General features: G+C 35.3%; 1 protein-coding gene across 3 annotated transcripts in view; it reads left to right on the top strand.

The window, feature by feature from the left end:
- The window catches only part of RB1CC1 (RB1 inducible coiled-coil 1), a 54,461-nt gene that overhangs the window by 14,867 nt on the left and 16,253 nt on the right, over positions 1 to 23,341 (top strand). For all 3 annotated transcript variants that reach the window (XM_083862937.1, XM_083862936.1, XM_083862935.1), the window contains exons 5-14: positions 433 to 635; positions 1,810 to 2,245; positions 7,069 to 7,239; positions 9,047 to 9,231; positions 10,168 to 10,354; positions 10,436 to 10,517; positions 11,367 to 11,428; positions 12,426 to 12,529; positions 14,777 to 14,903; positions 20,622 to 22,537. In XM_083862937.1, the coding sequence (XP_083719063.1) occupies positions 433 to 635; positions 1,810 to 2,245; positions 7,069 to 7,239; positions 9,047 to 9,231; positions 10,168 to 10,354; positions 10,436 to 10,517; positions 11,367 to 11,428; positions 12,426 to 12,529; positions 14,777 to 14,903; positions 20,622 to 22,537 (3,473 nt within the window). The remainder of the gene's footprint in view (positions 1 to 432; positions 636 to 1,809; positions 2,246 to 7,068; positions 7,240 to 9,046; positions 9,232 to 10,167; positions 10,355 to 10,435; positions 10,518 to 11,366; positions 11,429 to 12,425; positions 12,530 to 14,776; positions 14,904 to 20,621; positions 22,538 to 23,341) is intronic.

The raw sequence follows: 23,341 nt of genomic DNA, 5'->3' as shown, positions 1-23,341 counted from the left end.
ACCTGTGCTTTTTGCTGACTGATTGTGCATTTTATTGTCTTCTTCTGAGCTTCTGCTTGGCTCATCAAAAGTGTTCTCCTTATTGGACCTTGATCTCTAGTTTTTTCTATCATGTTATTAGTACAAGGGTTATTATTTATGTGCGTGTGCCCTGAATATTTTATGTAATCAGTGTTTAATTAATTTTATAGGGTGGTTTTGGAGCTACAATTTTCACCTCTCTGTTATGAAGATACTTCCCAGTAAATAGTGCATACTTTTTTTGTCATCTAGTTAACTTCCTTTATTCTTAAACTTTAAAAAACATGTTATTTTTAATGAAGTTTTCAGGTGTACACCTTTTTAGCTGTCGGAATTTCATACTTTCACGTTAATATCTTCAATAAAGTTACAACAATAGCCTGATTTGTATTTTGTTGATTGCTTTTTCAGGAAATGTATGAGGTTGCCAAGAAGCTTTGCTCCTTTTGTGAAGGTCTTGTACATGATGAACATCTTCAGCATCAAGGCTGGGCTGCCATAATGGCCAACTTAGAAGATTGTACATACTCTTACCAAAAGCTGCTTTACAAGTTTGAAAATGTGTATTCAAGCTATTTGCAGTCCATAGATGATATCAAATTGAAACTTACACAGTAAGTTTGCAATTAAATTCATTCTTAATCTCCAAATTTACTCTATTTTAAACTTAGTTTTTTTAAATGTTTTGTGTCTGATGCTTATTCTGCCTAACCAAGCATGTATTTGTTTGATTCTGTGTCATGGAGAACATTCTTTTTGTTCTATGCTAGTTACTTTTTTTAACTGATATTTTTCCTTGTATTTGTCAGCACAAAGAAACCTGTATTGAGTTATGTGGAAGATAAGCTAGTTAATGAACAGCTGCATAAGAGCTGGAGTCATTCCAAATGTGCCCTGCAAAAAGCTGGATAACAAATTTAGACATGAACATTTTAAAATACCTATTTACACTTTTGAATTAACTGGTTTTTAATAACTTGAACTGATATTTAGAATTACAATCTGTGTTGAAATTATGAAGTCATAGCACAAACTTTGAATGAATTTGTATACCTTTGAAAGGGATAGGGGCCAGGTATGTGTATATACTTATATATATATATATATTTGTGTGTATATATATATATATGTGTCTGTACTTGTGTCCTCCAAACTCTGGGTGTTACTTCAAAGAAAATCTTTTACATTTTTGTAGCCACTGTATTATTATGGTACTTCTGTGAGTGCTTTGCTTAATAGAATATAAATGGAGATTGGACCCTGAAAAAAGTTAACCATAAATACGTTTTGTCTTTAAAATAAAGAAGTTGAGCTTCATAGCTTTTGCCAAATAGAAACTATTCAAACTCTGCAAAAGTTGTCAGACAGAGGATGCTCAAAGCTCTGATAATAAGCATTGATATCCAGGCAGATAGGATACATAAGTCCCAGTTGTGTGTTTAAACAAAGAAGTAAGTGGGTGTCTCTCAGTTTATCAGATTGTCCTTTTTTTTTCATTCAGTATAAGCTTGGAACTGTAGATGTCATATTCAGCAGTGAAAGAGAGCAAAAGTTCTGACTACTTTAGCCATCTTTCCATGATATTGGTATTCAACACGGAAGTTTTAGAGGGTAGTTGCAAAATAATTTTAAAATCTGCTTCAATTCTAAACTGAATAGCATTTTTCAATTGAATAGAATTTTCAATTCTAAAATGAATAGCATGTGGGTGATTTTTATCTAGGATTTTGTGTCATCTTGGCTTCTAGATACTGATGGATTTTTTTCTTTTCACTTTTTTTAAAAAAGCTTGGGTTCTGCTGTTTCTATCATGGCCAAGATACCACTGCTGGAGTGCCTAACAAGACATAGTTACAGAGAGTGTTTAGGAAGGCTGGAGTCTTCACCTGAATATGGAGGAGCAGAAAGTGAAGAAACAGAGGATGGGAAATCTGCTGAATTGGTGCTTTCTCCTGATGTATCTAAAGTGAACAGTAAATCAATGTTAGCGTCATTTTGCAAGTCAGTTGAACATTCAGCTTTGGAAGGCACAGATGCTGAAAATGTAAAAGATGATAAGGAATCTGGTCAAAATGCTGCTGTTCAGGACAATGAAATGTCAGTAGAATTGAAAGATGATGATCAGCCTTCCTTCAATGTGTCTTTGTTAGACTGGATAAATGTTCAAGATAGACCTAATGATGTTGAATCCCTGGTCAGAAAATGTTTTGATTCCATGAGCAGGGTAAGTTAATAATTTGTTTTAAAATCAAATTGCATTGAATGCTGCTGCTTTTTTTTTTTTTCAGATGCAGGTGCTTTTGAAGTGACTGAGTCAACTCTTCTGTAACTTGTTTCTCGGATAATTTTCTGAATGAAAGGCAAAGCAGAGACTGGGAAGGGATAAGTGTGGGGAAAGTGTTTTATGAGTTTGAATGTTAAGAATTTGATCTTTAGGAAGATGTATAATTTTATGAATGCTTGTTATCTTGCTTATTTTTCAAATAGCCATTTCTTTTGAAAGCCAAAAGCTTCTTGTTGCGTATAAGCAAAATAATGCTACTATTATTTCTTTGCCATTTTTATAATAACTACATTTATAATAAAGATAAAGATTTTCCTGGATCAAAACTAATGTTGAGTTCAAAACAGTTAAGCCTTTACTAAAATATAGGGAAAAATATATGGTTAATTAGGATAAATTTATATTCTGTATCTCTGCATTCTTTATTAGCTGATACAGAGGTGCTCAGAAGGACCCAGTCAGTCAGTTTGTATTTCTGCTGCTGGAAGAATACCACAGTGCTCACTTTATTTTCAAAATTAATATTTTAATCAGTGAGCATTATAACCTTTTAAAATTCTTTTGCCAATAATTTTCCTTTTCTCTTTGCTTTCACTGTAGCTGATATTTCTACATTGTCTAACCTCGTTTGCATAGGTATAATATAGTATTACAACACAACATACCTTGATCAAAGAAAACAATTTCTGTTGTCTTTGACACTTTATTTCCTCTGTAAAGTAGGACTGGAAGAATGAATCAGTGATTTCTAAAACCCATCTGTTGTAGGGAATATCATGGTGTGATTGATTCTATACATTGATATTTTGATTCTTATCTTTAAATTAATTGGAGAATTTGGATTAATTTTTAAGGGCTCTCTAAGATTTTAGTAGTGCAGGAAAGGCTAAGGAAAAGACTGGACATGACAAGGATTTTTTTTCTTTACTAAAACACAAGAATTGATTTTTTTTTTTTTTTTTTTTTTTTTTTGTGTAAAAGACTTCCTATTGGCTGAAATCTGAGACAGTCCTCTGTCCTGTTTGTTCAGTAACACTATAAGGTACTTTCTACTATTTTAAAACAAGAGCAACACAAGCCACTAGATGGGTTGTGAGGTAATAAATTCAATTTCTATGTAATATTAACAGAACACAAATGTAATATGTTTAAAAATCAGTATTTGAAGAGATAGATGTTAAACAATTTCTTCCAAATAAATTATAGAGATCCAAAAGACACAAAAATGCAAAGAATACTTTGGTTAAAGTATTCTTTTTTTGATACCCTACTTTTTTTGATCAGCTTGTAGTCTTACCTGACATATATCATGTATTTATAGGCTCTGTCTTATACTTGTCTTTTCTGTCCTTGTCTTATTTAAGATTAGGCAGAAATCCTTTATTTTGACTATTGTAATTGTTTTGAACTGCAGTCAAATGGGAAAAAAATTGTGATTGAACCTGCAAACCTGCAAAAAATGCAGTTGCTTTTTGTATTCTTGGCATAAGCAGAATTGGCAGGTAGGGCAAATGCTTCAGTTAAAGTATTCTGGCTACCACCAGAGCAGTTGTGATTGATCGATCCTGATCCATTTTGGTTCACAAAAAACCCACAAAGCTTTGAAGTAATGCTTTTCTGATTCTCCTTAAGAAAACATTAATTTACTCTCCTTTGATAGGAGCACAAGGCAAAGGATTGAATCTTTGCTTACCATTGATTTAGAATTAGTTGAAAACAGAAGTGGTCTGCAGCTGAAAAGGAAAATAAAATCCTAAATAAATATCTTGCAACATTATTTTTTTCTTTTAATATTCCTTTCAGGTGAGACTTTAAAATAAAAAGAATTAGAATAATAGAATAAAATGGCACTAACTTTTAAAAATTGTTTTGCCTGCGTTCTCCCCCATTCACTTTGCTTCTTGGAAATATGAACCATACAAGTGGTTTGTGATTACAATTCCTATTTCAAAAACTGAATTCAGGAAAGATTTTCCTGAAAGCTTAAAGCACCAGAGTAAGAGCTTTATACATTTGGTACTGGTAGTCTTAACATAACTGGTGTTGCACTGAGTGGTGCCACGTTTTCTGATGATTCTAGCCTCTAGATGCTTCCACGAAACAGCACTTTTAATTACAGAAAACTTGGCTGCAGTAAAAGCACTGGGTAAGGAGGAGCTAACTAGATGTTTTTGTTAAGTGCTGTTGTAGCCACTTAAATAAGAGGCTAGAAATGGAAGATACTTTTAAAACATGAAAAGAGCAGTATTATCTACAAGTGAAAGTTGAGCTGGATCCTACAAATGCAGTTAGGTTAAAGATGGGATGAAAACAGTGAATAGAGGAAATAACTAAGAAAAGAATGAGAGGAATAGCCATTCTTTGTAAAAAGAGATAAAACACCATTAGTTTAAGAAGTTAAAAAGAGGAAAAACCTTACCGTCTTGTTCTTTAGTATTTTGTTTGTGTCCAGGTTTGGAAAGACAGATATCTGCTAGGGAAGGCTGGAGCTCCCGTTAGAATGGAAAATGTAAATCCCCTCCCTCCAAATTATTATAATTTTGCGATTAGGGGCTTTCAGGCAAAGATATGGGAGTAGGAATAACAATTCTTTACTAGGAATTTTAAAAATACAAATGTAGTTGTACAAAAAAACCCCAAGCAGAGAAACAAACAAGAATCCTAGAAACCCTGACAGAGTTAGAGATACGACCTAACATCCTGTTGGTCAGGGTGTTGGTAGCAGTCCAGTTATGTCCTGGAGTGACAGAGGTGGTTCTGTTGGAGTAGAGATGGTCCTGTAGAAAGATGGTCCAGTGGTGGTGAGATGGGTCCAGTCTTCCTCCGGAATCCAGTGGAAAACGAGCTGCCGGGTGTTTCCGAGTCTCAGTTTTTATTTAGGTAGGAATGGTTGGCTCCCCACACTGGATGGAGCATCTTGCAATGGGATGATGTCATGTGTCATGTCATGTGGTGAGCCTTAATGGCCCATTAACAAAAGATATTCCCCTGGGGGGAGGATGGGCTGTGGAAGAGATAAGGAACATTGTTCCACCTGGTTTTAATGGCTGGCCTATTAGCAGAAGGCACCTCCTCCCCTCCCCCTTGGAATTCTGAGGGATGGGTTGTAGAAGAGATAAAGAAAACACCTCCCCAACTGGTTTCAACAGATGGAAAAATAGAATAAATATTTTTGGTTACAAATTGCAACCAAAGGCAGTTTGTTAAGAAAATCTTCTGGATTCTGGATTAGTCTGTAGTGGACTAATTCATAATGTCTTGGGGAGTAATCCTGAATAGGATGGCAGTGATGATGATTCTGTAAAATCAGTCTGGTTAAATGCTTCTGTAACCATTTCTTGAAGATGGACAAGTGACTTGAGAAAAGACCAAGATTCATAAGACATCACATATGAAAAATTAACCTTTGTTTTCAGAGAATTTAGATGTATTTTGTCACATTAATAACAGCACTAATTGTTTATTTGAAGGAGTTCTGGGCTAATTACTAGGCCTTGTTACTTTCCCGTGAGTTTTTGGTTGGCTGGTGGTGGTTTGTTGTTGTTTTGGGGTTTTTTGTTTATTTTTGTGGAGGTTTTCTTTGTTTGTTTGTTTTGGTTTGTTTTTCTGGTTGAAGTAAATGGAAGACTTATTCTTTAAAGTTGCTCCTTAATTTTTAGTGTTTCTCCTCTCCAGATTCTTTTCTCTATGCCCCCAAGAAGGTTGTTTCCAGAAGGAACTGCTGTGTGTGAAAACTTAGTTAAATAGTAGATTGGGGGGAAAATACACTTTTACTTATGTTACTATTGCATCAAATAAATGCTTTTTTTTGAGGGTGGGGGTTGATTGCTGTGCTCTGTAAGTGGCATAAACCCTGCATGTTAATGAAGGAAGCCGGTACTGTGACAGCCAGTGTGACTTCACAAATAATATCCTTTTTACTGGATAAGAGATGGCATACCATAACCATTTTGGATAAATTTGGGCAAATTTGTTCATCTTCTGCTATCACCTAATGATTTTTACTATGTTTTTAACTCCTATATCTCAGATTTACTTGTTACCTTTGTAACAAGTAGCAATTACCTATGTTGTTTCTAGAATTCATATTTTAATTTACTACTCTTATAGTGAAGCTTGAAGAGTCACCCCTAGTATCTGTGGGCATTGGTAGACTCTTAATGTTTCAAATACTTTTTTTGTGGATAATGGTGTGTGATGGAATATTAAGAAATTAACTTCTAAAATGTATTTCCGTTAGGAAAAAAAACCTCTGGCTAAAAGTATGACAAATATACTGTTTTTCCATGGGGTCTTTTACAGTGGCTTAGAAATTATCTGCTTTTTTACACAGTCAATTAAAACACTAATTTAGTGGGAAAAGATTGATGGTTCTTGCAGCTTTTTTTTCTCACTACCCTCCCTTCTGCACTTTCCATTGAGCCACATTCAGGATTGTTTTTGATTGTAGCTGTATGGATTCTGTCACAGGTCGGACTGTCCATTAGCTATAAAGTGCCTCTTTGTCCTGCACCTCACCTTGTCCTCTCAACCAGTGTCCCTTCCCTCTATAAGGATCCTGGTTGCTGTGATGGTCTGGTTGAGACACTTCAGAAAAATTCATGCTTTGATATAGAATCCACAGATTCATTTACTCAGAATTCTGAAACAGATTATAGATGTTAGATTAAAAAAAAAGGAAAATACTGAGGTTAAAAAAACCTAATTTAGCTGACTTAAATCACCTTTCAGTGTGTCAACTACTAATAAATTTCTTTTTTTAGCTTGATCCAAGGATCATCCAACCCTTTCTGGCCGAATGTCGCCAAACTATCGCCAAACTAGATAATCAGAATATGAAGGCTATTAAAGGTCTTGAGGATAGACTCTATGCATTGGACCAGATGATAGCAAGCTGCAGCAGACTGGTGAATGAACAAAAAGAACTTGCTCAGGTAATACACAGTTGTGTGTGCAACACTGGAAGATGGTATGTTTTTGATGTGTTTGCTGTTAAAATGAACCAGTTGCATGTCTTTATGCAGGATAGTTTTCAATATATCACACTGGGATTGGTCAATAAGGTGCTATTTCATAATAATTTGACATTTAAATATTGGCAGTTTTTACATCTTCTTGTCATGTTTTCACATGGTTTAAAGCTACAGCTAGAAAATCAGAACTTTAGTTAGAGATATGGAATGAGAGTTAAGTAGATCAATTTTAATTTTGAAGGGAAATATTGAATCCTTGGTAATTTATCCCTCAGTGATGCAGGATCAGGGAATAGGTTAATGGTTGATCATCAGTATTGTAATAAGGAGAAAAAGTAGTATGCCTTCACTGCACTGTGTCATTTTAAGTGATAAGAAATTTAGTTAAAAACTATTTTATATTTAAAATACATATTTTATATGTAACTCCTATTTTTAACAAACACTCCAGTATCATATGAAAGTTATTTCATTAAATACACTTTCTGTAAAGAGCATCAGTAAAATTGATAATTAGAATTTCCCTTTAATGTTCTTTGCTACTGAAAGTAAATGAAAGTCTATTTGGCAATACATGATGACGCTGAGATTTTCACTGTGACCTTGGAGTTGGGACTCTGAAAGAAGGCATGAGTTTCTTACTCCTGCTTGCACACTGATATATTAGTAGTAGGAATAAATGAACCATCTTGCCTCCCTATTTTTGAGGGGAGTTAGAGGCCCCTTTTGAGGAGGGCAGTGCTGGGCTGAGAGTTGTGTAGGACCATGCTCCCTGTTGCCTCTTTGATCTGGTTTATGAAGGTGGATACAACCAGTCTTTCTGGCAGCATCGTTTAAAAATGGATCCTGTCTCTAGATAAATCCAGTGAGTAAATTTAGAAGCAAGCAGGTGCTAAATCAGAGTCTTGAGGTTGTTTATATTGTAGGCCAGTGCTAAACTCAAGTGAATTTAGCATGATGGCTAAACTAGTCTTCCCATCCCTATGCTTGGTTGCCCTATATTGTGAGTAGTGCTTTTAGCTATTTTTTCCTTCTTCACTTAGAGCTTACCTCAAGTTTGCAAATCCCTCTTTGGAGTGAGAAGCCTAGCAGTCAGCTGGAAAGAGAATTTGTCACTTTATTTAAATGCTACTGTAAAATTTAGAATTTGTGCCTTTTCAAGACTTGGCAGAGACTTAAACTTTCAAGTCTTCATCCTTGCCATTCATTTATTTTTATAAATTGTCCCTTCTTTTACTTATGATGTAAGGGTGCATTCTGCATGCAAATAAAATATGTAGCTCTTGATCTTGGCTCTTGAGAAGAATTAGTTTCACATGTGAATTTCTTTATGCAAGAAAGGTAAGTTCTGTAGTCCACAGCAGTATTGAACATGATCTAGGTTGATGTTAAATCTTGCAAATGCCAGAATTTAAGATGATGGTTGTTAGCAGAAGTTAGAATGATGGTTGATCCCCTCTATCCTGGTAATTATCTTTCTGCTTCATTAAGTTTTGTGGTCTTTGACTGGTTTTGGTTAGTTGTGTAATGTTCTGTTAGGGTTGTGTTGGTAACTATTTGGGAGGGAAATATGGAACAAGATGGATTTGGACTGGGTTACAGAATAGAAAGAAAGCAACTTTGACACTTTCTTCATGTATCATTCTGTTATTCTTTAAAATGGTTACAGTAAGTGTGTTAAAATTCTTGCATTCTTAAAGATGATGTATCACTTTCATGCCTTTTGATTGTCAGGAAGCTTGTGTAACAAATGTCTCTCTTCCTCTAGGGATTTTTGGCTAATCAGAAGAGAGCTGAGAACTTGAAAGATCCTTCTGTGCTGCCTGATTTGTGTTTGAGTCATGCAAATCAGCTGATGATTATGTTAACTAATCACAGAAAACTGTTAGATATTAAACAGAAATGTACCACTGCCAAGCAGGAGCTTGCAAATAATCTGCAAGTCAGACTGAAGTAAGTTAACTTTTCAACTTTATATTACTTCCACTTGCAGTAAGGCTGTCTAAGGAATATGTCTTTTAAGGAAATCATTACTATGGAAACACAAAGAGTCTTGTAGTGTCTCTATTAGTATATATTCCTAATTGCGCTCTGTTAGTATATATTCCTGATTGCTTAATGTTAACTTGTTTGTATTTGTTGTTTCACTTTTGATTCACTTCTGTCAATAAAAACAATTTTATATGTTTTTTATTACTTGTGGGATGTACCTTCACCTTAAGTCTTCTCTGGTGGTGAAGTTGCTGTCATGTTTCTCCTCAAGCACACCAGTTCATCACTTTCTCAGTAGTTATCCTGTGGTTTAATTATATTGATGTCGGTGCTTGAAATTTATCTTTTGATTGTATGATTAAGGAAATGGAAGATGTGGTTACAAGATGTGGGAATTTTTTACAGGGGCTGTTTGCTTGTAGTGCATGAGTGCATTGTGTGAACTTCCCAAACAGTGTTGTGTTCCTATTTCTTTGACAGCATTCCAAACTTAATACCTCTTGCTAAAGCTTTTCAATAAGTATTTTATAAACAAAACTAGTCCTTTTTTTGCTCAGAATATATCAGCTTTTTTAATTCTACTGGAGAAAGTTGCATTATTACTACTCCTAGGGTTATTTATGCTAAGAACTTGTCAAAAGCAATGTCTTAACTGAAATGGTGGTAGGTGTTCATTTTTGATCACTGATGTTGATATTCTCTATTGTGAGAAATTAATAGGAAACTGCTGGCTGACCACTGAATTCTGTATAGCTTGGTGCTTTCGGTTAGCCTGTTGTTGTCCCATGTGAAATTATGTCATTGTTCATTTCATCCAGACATGTTGCTAATCTAATTTAAATGAAAAAAAAGGCATTGCTAAGATGTGGTCTTCTAAAGTGCAATCTACTTTTGTAGGTGGTGTTGTTTTGTGATGCTTCATGCTGACCAAGATGGGGAGAAACTACAAGCGCTGCTTCGTCTTGTAACAGAGCTCCTAGAAAGGGTCAAAGTTGTAGAGGCTCTCAGCACTGTTCCTCAGATGTACTGTTTAGCTGTTGTTGAGGTTGTGAGGAGAAAAATGTTCATAAAACACTACAGGGAGGTAAGTAAATACAACTTTGAGACTGAACCTTTGTATCAGCATATAAATTAGCAACTAACTACGTATTTTCCCCTTTCATAGTGGGCAGGTGCTTTAATAAAAGATGGGAAACATCTATATGAAGCTGAAAAGGCAAAAAGGGAATCTTTTGGTAAACTCTTTAGTAAGTACTTTCTCTTCTGTGAAGTTGAATTGTGTTAAAGTATATCTCTTGTCTTCGTAGTTAAAATAATTTTCATCATATTCTAATTTCAAAACCTGAAGATTTTCTTTTATTAAATAGGGAGTGCATGCTGGTCCTATTACAAAGAAAATATTTTATATTAATCAAATCAATTAACAATCAAAATATATTAACAATCAATTTCATATAGATTATCCAAAATAACATGAAAGTTGTGATTGATGGTTATAAAAGGTATGGTTTCTCATTATCACATTTAAATGCAGTTTGTGCTTAAACATGCCTTGTGAGTTTTGTTATTTTAAATAACACTTCTAAAACTTTTACTGAATATTTGGGTACTGCTATGACTTCCTCTGTACTACTCCAGAAAAATCCAAGAACTAAGACCCATGTCTTTTAAAACTTCACCAGAAGTTTTAAAATAATAATTAAAAATAAAGATTCCATTAAAAAGATTTTGATTACTTTTCCTTCAAAGTCTGCAACTTATGTTCTGAATGAACAGCTAAAATAAGACGACTGAGTGGAAGTTTATCAAATTTTTTTGGAAAGGAGATGAGGAAGATTACAGTAAAATTTCTAAAATAAGTTGAGGGTTTTGCCTGTGTAAATGTTAAGCAAAAAAAGGCTTCTGTGAAGGGAGTTCTCCTTGAATGGTGGGTTTTGCCTGATGTTCTGTGGTCATTTGCAATTTTGTAGCCATCAATATAAGTAGTGATGCTTCCAAACGTAGTTCAGCTGTTAAACCGCAGTAACTTCAGTTGCAACTTGAGATGTTGCATTTCTTCTTTTAAATAAGTTGTTTGTTTGGATTTTTTTCTTCAGGGAAATCTTTTCTAAGGAATCGTTTGTTTAGAGGACTTGACTCCTGGCCTCCATCCTTTTGTGTATGTACTCATATCTTTGGGTTTATTTAATTTCTATATAGTTTCATAAATTAAAACCCTGGGCTTAATTCATTGAAGCTATGTGCCTTTTGCATTGCTGTGACACAGATGTAAAAGCTGGGAGCTAGTGTTCTCTGCCATTTCAAGTGACCTGTATTAACATTGGTTTGTAACTTACAGTGCAGTGGGAGAGGAAATGTCAACTCTCCTTTTTAGCAGTCCTTTTTTAGTCTGTGGTATTGAAAAAAAATTACTCTTAATGGTCAGAAAAAAGAAGCCAGGAGGAATAATTTGATCATCGAATTGTCTTGTGAATAATAGAGCAATAAAATTAATTGGATTGTGAAAGCAAGTAAAAGGTTTCCATGTAATCACTGGATGAGTGGAAAAATATTTTTGCCTCTTAATTGGTTGATAACAGGAGGGTACTGTAATTAAGCATTGCCTGTTAGCTTTGATTTCATACAGTTTGGTTAACTGAAGTAAGCTAACTCCCTAATTCTAATGTTGCCATCTCACTTTGCCTTTTTAACCTCTTCAACTTCTCCTTTTCAGCTTTTTTTTATTGGATACTTGGAAAATAAGAAGGCTACTCATCAGTGTTTCAAATACTGAACTGAATTAATATTTGTATCTGTAGCAGCACAATTAATAAAGCTTCAGTGCCTTCTCTTATCCCTTAACTTCTAAATGCATCCATAATCTTTATGAAGCTTGGTAATAGGGAGGAATTTGGACTAGATGCTCATTGCATTGTCCCTTCCCTGGAATACTCTGTTCTACTGCTTCCCAAGCACTGTGGATAGTTAATCATTACAAGTGTAAGGGGTTTTTTTAGGGGCACAGAACCAGACATGATTTCCTAAAAATTAAAAATCCTTTGAGTAAGAGATCAGTTTAGTGCTAACTTTTCTGTGTTATTTATTAAGCTCTTTTTAATCCTTCTTTAGTAATCTGATACTTTACAGCATTGTGTGAATTAATATCTTCTTTACAGACACGAAAACCTCGCAAATTTGACAGTGAGCTTCCAGATATCTCATTGAGTGACTTGCAGTTTTTGCAGTCTTTCTGTCCTTCAGAAGTACAGCCATTACTCAGGTAAGGCACCTTTTTACACTTTGTGTACTATGGAAATAGCTTTCCTGGGGATCCCACTTCCATCAGTTTTCCACCACCTTAAGTCATTTTCCATAAAGAACAAACAAGGATATTTTCTGATCTGCTACCATTTTTAAGCAATGATCTTCACTGACTTAATGCAGGTACATATGTGCTCAAACTGATGCTTTGAACATAGCTATTCTGTATTGAGATGTAAGGATTTGAGATGTTCCTTTGATCTGCCTCAGGGCTGAAAAGCAAAAAAAAGTTGCCATCAGTTTTAAACTGAAATAAACTCATAACTGTGTTTTGTCAGATCAGAATGAGATTTGATTCTTTTTTCTTTTGCTCGCTCTTCTGTGGTATTCTGGAGGAAATAAAATAAATGTCTTTAGCTCAGCATGTAATCTTAGAGATCTTCTATATTCAAATACTATTTTTCCTCCGATTTTATTAAACTGATTTTGCTAAAAAGTGTATTCTCTTAAGTGCCTCTACTGTCTATGGAAATCCATAATTTTGAGTAGAAGCTCTAATTATATGTTTCTTACTTCCCAAAAATGAGGCAGACATGCATATGTAGACAGGAAAGCTACGGGTTTGTCTCACAAGTAATTTACAGGATTAGTTCCTATCTAGAACTTGGAGATATCTTTGTGAAAAAGATGACTTGTAAGTGTGAACTTCCAAACTCAGAGCAGTCAAGGTGGAAAAATGCCAACCAAAGTAATGTGCCAGAAATGGGCAGTAGCAGATTCTGTGTAAGATTCTGCTTAGGAAGAGATCTACCAGTATGACCAATGCAAGAGGAGGATGCTTCACTGCCATCTGTCAGGTTCACCAACAGTGTCAGCCTAATACCTGTTACTGGTGCATAAGGAGCTGAATTCACTGCTTTTTTTCACTTGTATTTTGGAATGGCATTCTTTTTGATTCAGAATTCCTGACTGTTTTTATGGTGGTGTTGGTGGAGTTAGCAAGTGTAGTGAGCTTAGTCAGCTTGACCGTGGATTTGCCACAGGTAATTTTATAACTGATGTACCTTTTTAATTTCTCTTATTCTGCTCCTTGGCGTGCTCCTCATCAATTTTGTGGGGAAAAAAAGTGGAAGAGACCTACAAACAATAGGATCTTATTCCTAATGTTTGCCTGATTTTTAATTTGTGAGAATTTTACAGCCTTCCTGGAAGTTTATACTGAGTTCAGGAAGAATTTTGCCCTGCTGTTGTCAGAAAACCAGACATTGACTTAAGATGTTTTTAAGATGTTAGTTTGAATTGTAGTGACATAGCTTTCCACTTGATGGCAATAGAGGTGGGATTATGTCATTCCTCCTGGTTTCTTCGCTCAGGGTTGCATTTGGTGAAAAATACAGAGGATAGTGGTGAACTTGCAACTCGAGTGGGCAAAAGCTTTCACACACCTTGGGTAGATGCTGATCTTCAGAAGAAACTTGATAGCAGTGATTTCTTTGGTGTTTTCATTTAACATGTTAACTGAGACCCAGCACAAAGTCCTTTTCTATCAGCACTGAACCTCTCAACTGCATAATAAAAATGATGTTTTGATTTACTTACAGTGCTTCAATCTTCTGAAATTATGGGTTGGAGCAATTATCGAAATCTTAATTCTGCAAAAATATACTTGATGCCTCTTGCCCTATATATGGAATAGAGAATGTGGAGTACATGAAGTGTAATCTGCTTTTACTGTATTGTTAGTCTAAATGAACTCTTGCTTCATCTTTTCAGCTTATCTTGCAACACTTGAAATGTGATCACGACACATTAATCAGTTGTTTAATTTAGGTTACCTATAATGAAAATAAAATAGTAGAGAATTAATTGCCTCTTCAGAGGAAGAGCTGGATTGGAGAGAATCCAACTGGAGACGAAATATAGTCATTTGCAAACACAAGTGCTTCAATTAGAGATCAAATCACTCCTGTTAATGTCATTGGAACTCTAGGTACTACTGGCAAATGCTTTCCATGGGAGAAAAGACTGGAATACTTGCTCATCACTGTTTATTGTTATGGACTCCTTAAAAGTGCTCAAGTTTTTCATTTTGAACAAAAACACCGGGAAGTCCTTGTAGACTTTTTTGTCTGTAAAATAGATGAAATGAAGTACAGACCTTATACAGAGGGACGCTTAGTGTTGTTGAAATATACATATAATAATTTAATAGATTGTAGTATTAAACTAACAGTGTGGGAAAAAGTAATCCTGTACTGTTTTTAAGGGTTCCCATACTTTGTGACTTTGAACCTCTTCACCAGCATGTACGTGCTCTACATAACCTGGTCAAGGCAGCACAGAGTTTGGATGAAATGTCACAAACCATTACAGACCTGCTGAATGAACAAAAGGTATTTTCGCTTTTCTTTATCAATCAAAAAGAGAATATTATATTTAAAACAGTAGAATATTTTCATAATATTGTTTTATCAAACACTTTAGAATGCATCTTTGTTTTTCCTGATATAAAGTTTAACTGCCTAAGTTTCCTTTCTAATCATGAACTAGTAAATATTCTGAGAATATGTAACAGATGTTTGTATTCCACAGAAGTTGTAGAAGCAGAATTGCACTATTTATATTCCCGTTTTCTGTCATTTTCAAATCTTTTATCTGCAGAATGTGTGCATTCTGCTTTCATTGCTTTAATTTGTATTCAGTGAATTTGTTACTTCTCTAGATTTCAGCATTGTTTCTTAAGTCCTTTTGGCACAAGCAGTTAAGGAGATTTGGTTGGCTGTTGCACAGTCCTTTTCTTCGAGTATAGAATGAACAGATGGTAAAAAGATTTCTTCCTAGTTTTACTCAGCCTGTCAAAAAGATTCCTTCCCCTAGAAACTATGTTTCTGCCAATCACTTCTGCTTCTGTGTATGCAGCCTCCAACTTTCATAATACACCCAATAGGTTTCTTTTAGCTTCTGACTGGCCTCTCTCAGGGAAATGCTGGGTGAATTTAGCAAAGCTTAAGGTTTTTTGTGAAGCTGACTTCTTCAAACTGAGTTTCTTTTGCTGTAGGTTTTTCCAGAGTTTGTGTGATTGTCGGCAGTATAAATTGTTGTATGCACTTGCCTGACTGGAAGCATCTTATATAACAAATGAGGCTATGGCCATGTTTAATTTTGAATAGCAATTTCCTCCTTAAATCAAGTGACATGAAGTTTTCTTTTTATTTCTCTGGGATTTGGACCGGAGATTTATTGGAAATCTTTTATTTGTATAAAATATGAAATCTGGACTGCTCTTTGCTCTATAATATAGAAAAGATGTGTCAGTTTCCCAGCTATTTAATTGCTTTATGAAGATTATTTTTTCAAATTAACAGCCATTAAGAATGAGAATATTAGGGCCTGAACACTGTAACAGCCACTGAAATTGCTGTAAGTGAAATTCTGTGCAATCTTGGCATTTTCTGAACATGCCCTTACAACAGACCTTGCTCTCAAACGTAGAAGTTCACTCCTAATATGGAGCATCCTGAAACTGATCTCTTAAGAAACCAGGATAGTGACAGTTGTTCTGATAAATTAATTTTTTCACTAAGGTTTGCAGTGTCAGAAGAATGGGAAATTGAGGTTTTAATTCAGAATATGCATAGTAACAGAAACATAAACAGGAAATATTGAAGTCTTTGTAGTTTCTCTTTCTTTGTTCAGACATGCTTATCTGAAAAAAAATTATCAGTATCTGGCTGTACAGGAAAAGATGTTTGCCAAATCAGGAAAATACACTTTTTTCTTTTACTTTGGTTTGACTAATTTGGATTCTTCACTCACAAAGAAATGTCAGGTGCTTAGACAGATTTGGATAATTGTCTCTTTCCTTAGAGCAAATTGCATTGCACAGTCAGAGCCGGGCCATTCATGATGTAATCTTGAAAATGCCCATCTCTGTATGTCATTTCAGTGATTCATTTGAGCTGGTTTTGGAATTGAAGCTAACAGATTTGTCAGAGATTTTTTTCTTTTCAAAGGCAATGTTCTTGTTACTACTTGATGAAAGACACAAGATCTTTCTGTGTTGCTTTGCAGGGCAGATAATATATGAGTGTTTTTCTTAAGTTATACTACTTTTGCCTGTGTAGAATTACTGAAGTAATTTTTAAAATGTTCTTTTTTATATCTTTAGTATTGCTGGGAATTCACAGTAAATAATCAGAAGGATGAATAAACATTTAATAATTGTCCTGAGGATGCCTGCATCTTCATCTATCCACTTGTTCTGGTGGTGAACTGTCCCAGCTTGGTGCAGAATTGGCAATAACTGTGCAGGTGTTGAGTGTTGCCCATATTATTACTCTCATACTCTTCCAAGGAGACACATTCAACCCCAGTGTTTCCCTTGCCATACTTCTGGCAGGAGAAGCCTTGTTCTTCAAATTTGACTGGGATCATTTCCCTGGATTGTTGGTAGTGCAGCAGTTGAATTCAGTCTGAGTCAAGTGGAAGTTCATCCTACTGCATCACCCACAGCAACTGTCTTCAAATAGTTGCTTTAGGCAGGAGGGAAAAGTTGTGACTGCAAGCAAGTGAGCAAAGAGCAAGTCACAGGAGATCGAATACCTTACTGGGGGTGTTGATACTATTTCTTTTCAAGAGTCTCCATAACTCTTAACTATTTCAGCTTTCAAGTTCATAGAACATTAATGATAACTTTTTACTTTAGTATTACATAGGAGTAGTTAAAGGACATTTTTGTGGCTATTTGTTAATACTTTGAAATCTGTTTGCATTTTTAAAACCTCCTGCTCATTTTTTGTTATTTAATACCCTCACATCAAAGATATTGCTGTGTCCTCTTATTTCCATAATACAAAGTTTAGCAGATCAGCAGTTGGGTTAAAGATGTCCAGGAAAAGTTACAATGCTCATGGGCAAGATGATTAAGGTATCTTCTCTGTAGTTAGTAGGTAATCAACATATGCAATCCTTTGGTATTAAAAGTTTTTCTTATAACAGAAGCTTCCTTTTCAAATCAGATCATAAATCTACCATTTCTTTAGTTGAATTTGGAGTTGAAACACTTCTTGTAATCTTTCTGAGAATTTCACCATTCCCTGACTATTGTTTTTTGTAGGAACATAATTAGAGCAAAGCACATAATCCTGTAATACCTGAGAACTTGGAAATTAATTCTCATTTTCTGTCTCTATTTTTTTATTGTTTCCTCTTGACTCCTTGTCTTGGTTTAGGGCAAATTTGGGAGAAAACTCCTGAATAAGGGTCTTCTGGGAAGCAAATTTAAACGGCTTCTCTTCTAAACTGGTCTGGGAAAAAACTTCTTTGGAGAAAAGTGGAAAAAACTATTTTTTAACAAACAAAGTGCCTACAAGCACAAAAAAATACTAATATGAAACAATAAAACCTTTCATTGTTCTGAAGTGAGATGGTAAATTTAGAAAGTCTTTGCTGTGGGTGGCTCAGTTCGTTCAGTCTCTTATTAGTTCTTCTGGTGCTGGAAAAGTGCCAAGATCCAGGCCCCTGTGGGCCACAGGTGCAGCTCCTGGTGCTCTTTTGGGTTTTTCAGTTCAGAGCAGGTTTAAACAGTCTTAAGAAAAAAGAAAAAAAACAGTCTAGGCAGCTTCTCTGCTTCAGCTAGCTAGAGCTAATTAAAAGCAGAGGAGATTTCTGTCCCACTGCCTGTCTGTGCTTCAGATGAACGCAGTCCGGAGAAGGAATGTAGAGGAGTGGATGCTGTTCTTAAAACAAACTCCACACTTTTTTTTTCGTCTCCGTTTGCTCTTGGAACTATTTTTAAAGGTGCAGAGCTTAACATACGACATAAACAGAAAAGACAATTGGGGATACAAGCATCAAAAAGTCACCCCAGGACACTCCTCTTCCTTAGTCATTACAAAAATTAATTTATGATGTGCATACATTGCTGCCTGTAGATTGTAAACAGGCTAGATAGCAGGCACAGGCTTCTCAGTAAACAAAGTTTGCTTAGTTGCAGCTACTCAAAATGTGAGGTTTAACTCTTCTCTAAGCAGTAATCTGGTTCTCTCATTAGACACGCAGCACACAGCATCTACTGCTGAGGCATGTAGTGTGTTACAGCCCCAGGTCATGAGGAAACTGAGTTCATTATTGTTCCACACAGAGTGACAATTTTTTGTTCTTCTCTATGCTGTATCCTTACTCTTTACTTTCTAGGATGATTCTGCAGGGTTGCTAAAAGCAGATACTATCATTCCTTTGCATGCAGCTTTCTGTAGGACTTTCCCATATTCAAAGTCTTTGAAGTGCTTTTTTTAGTGTGTGCTTCATATCTGTGATGCTAGTTTTTGTTATTGTAAAACTCTGGTTTATTAATGGTAGATGTTTGTCACTTAAAGCATACTTTGAACCCAGGCATCCATCAGCATACAGAGTACCCTTCAACATCTATTTTTGTAAGCTTTCTTGGATAAAAAAGCTGAAATTAAATCCGAAGCAAATGCTTAAACCTGGGCTAATAAATAATTAAAAAAGGATAATTTCCTTTTCATTTTTTTGTGTCATGTCCTGTTCACTTTTTGTAAATACAATATTCTGTATGCAGTGATCACAAGTTTGTTTTTTTTTTTTTTCCAATGTATTTAAAAATCTTTGTATGATTTAGTTTCATTAAGTTAAGGGAGTTTCATAAAAGCTAAGGGAGCTGAGGGGCAAATTCAACTCTGCTAAATAATAAGCATTGAAACTGGAAACAGATTCTTCTTAAATTGAAGACTGAGAATTGTTAAACATACTGCATCTCCACTGAGAGAGCATTTGCTTGGTACAGAGGAGGGTAGGATCCCTTTTTGAGTAACAATCATTTGTACAAGATCAAGAAAGCAAAAAAACAGCTATTTATGCGGCAGCAGATCAATGTCTGTCACTTCTGGGATTTTTGGAGTTCTGTTGCTAAACATTTATTGCAAAGCTCCAGTAACTGTTGCCAGTCAAGTAGCTGAATTCAGTGGATGGCAGAAGTTTATTCAATAATAGCTAACATAATAAAGAAGACCAGACATGCATTTTAGGTGCATTGAGGAAGTGTGGATGGTTTGGGAAAGATGCATGAGCAGGATTGCAGAATTATCAGCTGGAAGCAGTGTTGGCTTTTTGAAGAAGAGCACCACCAGATTTCCAGCACCTTGAGACTGAACATCTTATGGGAATTTTCTACTGGTAAAATTCCCATGAGTTTTTCTTCAGGAACTATTTCTTTTCAAGGTGGTCACATTTCTTAGATGAATAAAATCAAACACGTTCTTAGTGATGACGGATGGAAGAGCAAGGTAAAGGTTGAACTGTGATGTTACAGAGAATACATCTGGTATTTTTCAGAGCATGGATACATTCAGAAACTTTGCATCTCTTCCAGTTTGTGATCCTGATGATCTTGTGCAAACCCCTTCATTCTGTATGTCAAGCTACTTGCCTTGTGTATTTTAACTGTGTGTGTTTCACTGTAATTTTCCTAGGAAAAATTGCTTTGCTATCCATCCTATTACAGACTTTTTCAGGAATGCATCCTTGGTGGATACTGAGGCTGTACATTGTTTTTTGGCTTACACTGGAATGTGTTCTGTACTTGCTGAAGTTTAGGGTTTATATTTTTGTCTTAAGAACATACAGTTGAATCACTGGCATTAGGGCTTCCATATTCCCTGTTGTATATGATAGTTAATAGCATAAGGTACTAAAGGAGTTTTTACTTCTGTTATCAGTATTGGCAATAATAGAATGAAAATATTTTAGTAGCAAAATTATTGGGAAAACTGAAATAAGTAGACTGTAAGGCACCAAAGCGTATTTCTGGCTGGTAAGATGCAGTTGGGTATGCTCTACATAGGACTTTTGGCTAGGTGAAAATTTAGTATTTTTGTGTTTACAAATGATGCTTTTCTGAAACTTAATGGAAGATCTCCTTGACTTTCTGCAATTTTTTCTTACGTTTTAGTAGCACATATTTTGGATTGTTACAAATAATAGGGCTGATTTTTTAAAGTTCTCATTTTGCCTGGTGGTTTTGAATTAATTTTTAATATTAAAAGTTCCTCTTATCAGTTTTTGTTTATTTCTTGTTTGATAACTTGCAGGCCTCCAATAGTCAAGCATCGCCACAATCTGCTACCACCCCAAGGATGGAAAGTACTACAGGAACCGCAATTGCTACCTCTTCAAGAACTCCTCCATCTCTCAGTCTTCAGGGTCCCCTGTGTCCTCCTGTGTGTCCCCCAGCTCCATTAGAAGAATTGTCTCCAGACAGCATTGATGCTCACACGTTCGACTTCGAAACAATTGCCCATCCGAACTTGGAGCAAGCTCTTAAGCAAGGGTCGTTAGACTTGGATTCATTAGCAGAGAGTCCCGAATCTGACTTTATGTCAGCAGTAAATGAATTCGTAATAGAAGAAAATCCAGTGTCTCCTAATGTCATAAGTGACCCACAAAGCCCGGAAATGATGGTGGAATCTCTTTATTCTTCAGTTATCAATGCAATAGACAGTAGACGTATGCAAGATACAAGTTCTGGTGTAAAGGATGTTTCAGTAGAAAATGCTTCTCTCAGTGTTTGTGTGGAAAAGTGTAGGGTTATTGCTCAAGACTCAAAGGTACATTTAAGAGGTATAAAAGAAGATCTTTGCCATTTCAGAACACTTGTACAAAGAGAACAATGTGACTTTTCTAATTCTTTAAAATGTACTTCCTTAGAAATAGTAAATACAATTGAAAAGGTAAAACTTTCACTTGAAAAAGCACTAAATGATAAACATCAAAATGAATTACAGTCTTTGAAAAGTGAGTATGAAACTAAAATTAAAAAATTATTGGAGGATGGTGAAGAAAATCAAAAGAAAATCACAAAGCTAAAAAGTGACCTGTTAGGCCTTGAGGAAGTTATTCAGAATAAGAATGATGAATTTGCAATAGTAAAGAATGAGAAAGAAGCTGTAGTTTGCCTTCAGAATGAAAAAGACCAGAAATTACTTGAATTGGAATGCCAAATGGAGACACAAAGTTCTGAAATCAAGGAACTGAGGCAGTCACGTGAGATAGTACTTGAAGACTTGAAAAAACTTCATGTTGAAAACAATGAGAAGCTGCAACTCCTGAGGGCAGAACTTGAGAGTTTAGAGCAAAGCCATTTAAAAGAACTGGAAAGCAACCTACAAGCCAGGCATTTACAGGAATTTGAGAAGGTCCTAGCTGAGCACAAGGACTGTTTGGATAAATTAAAAAAAGAGAACCAGCATAAACTTGAACAAATGCAGGAATCTCATGAAGTGGTTATGCAGGAGAAACAACAACAAGTAGAAGACTTACAACTCAAGGTTTCAGATCTCTCTGATTTGAGGTGCAAACTAGAAGTTGAACTTGCCCTGAAAGAGGCAGAAACTGATGAAATGAAGGTTCTTCTGGAAGAAAGCAGAAACCAGCAACAAGAGACCTTAAAGTCTCAGATTGACAAGGAAACTGAAAGCTTAAGAAAGGAGATAGATAAATTAAACAATAAAATACAAATCAGCAGTGAAGAATATCAAGTGGGGTTATCAGAACTAAGGACTCTGATGACAATTGAGAAAGATCAGTGTATTTCTGAGCTAGTAAATAGATATGAAGAAGAATCAAATTTGCTTAGAACTGAATTAAATAAAATAACTCTTCTTCATCAAAAAACTGCTGAGGCAGAAAAAAGACTTTCAGAGCAAATAACAGAGCTGCAAAGTAAGTTAGAGTTGGAAATGAGTGCCCTAGAGAAGGAAAAAACGGAAAAATTCTCTCTCTGTGAGCAGCAGGAAAAATATGAAGCTATTATCCGTAAGCTAAAGGAAGAGAAAGAACTGTTAGTATCTAACCAAGAACAAGACAGGCAGTTGCTCATTCAGAAGCTCAATTGTGAAAAAGAGGATGCAGTACAAACTGCTTGTAAAGAGTTGGAATTACAGAGGGAAGCTGCTGAAAAAGGGCTTTTGGAAAAAATACAACAACTTGAGATGCAAGTGAATCGGAGGTACTGTAAGAATTAAGTTACTGTGTTTTCCTAGTATTTTTATCAATATGGTATATTCGTGACAGGCTGTACAGTAACTAAAATGGTTGTATTTTTAATAGTGTTTATCTGTATTGGTTTCTATATTCACATTTTGAGTTGCTTCCATTTTATAGGTAGTTATGTTCCCATGTCTGTAGTTAATCTCAAAGATTGTAAAATACATACAGGACAATTTCAAGACCGCAAAGAAGGTTTTATATTTCAGTTGTGTTGAAGGAGTGTGTCCACATGTGAGAGCATGCAGTGTCTGGCTTTTAGCTTAGCCTGATAATTTTCTTTGTTGGCTAACTGTACACGAGGTTGGTGATAATGGTGGGATGAAAACTTGTGTGGGAATTTTTACAGGATTGACTGAGAGCTGTCCCTTGGCCACATGGACTTCCACTGACTTTTGCTGCCCCACTTACGTATTTCAGGTCTTCAGTTTGAACTTCATAATGAAACAGAAAGGTGCAACATAATCTTAAAGAACATTCTAACATCACCATTTTTCTTCATTAATTTCTGCAGAGATTTTCCATTTTAAAAATATATTTTTCTGTTGCCAAGAATGCATAAAATTATTCTTTGACTTCTCGTGTCTTATGCACTTAGGAGTTTGTAATGCCTGCCAGCAGCCTAGATTATGTTGTTATAGAATGGAAATAGTAGAAATTTTCAATGTGACTTAGGCTTAACAACAGTATTCTTTTTTAAATGCTAGTATTTATAATTTATGTTCTTGTAGTGTTAATCAGTGCAGCAGATAGATCTTGTTTGTAA

The sequence above is a fragment of the Zosterops lateralis genome (genome assembly GCF_965231275.1).
Source record: "Zosterops lateralis genome assembly, chromosome: 1".
NCBI lineage: Eukaryota > Metazoa > Chordata > Aves > Passeriformes > Zosteropidae > Zosterops > Zosterops lateralis.
The sequence above is the reverse complement of the archived record's forward strand: the minus strand, read 5'-3'. Positions and strand labels throughout refer to the sequence as shown.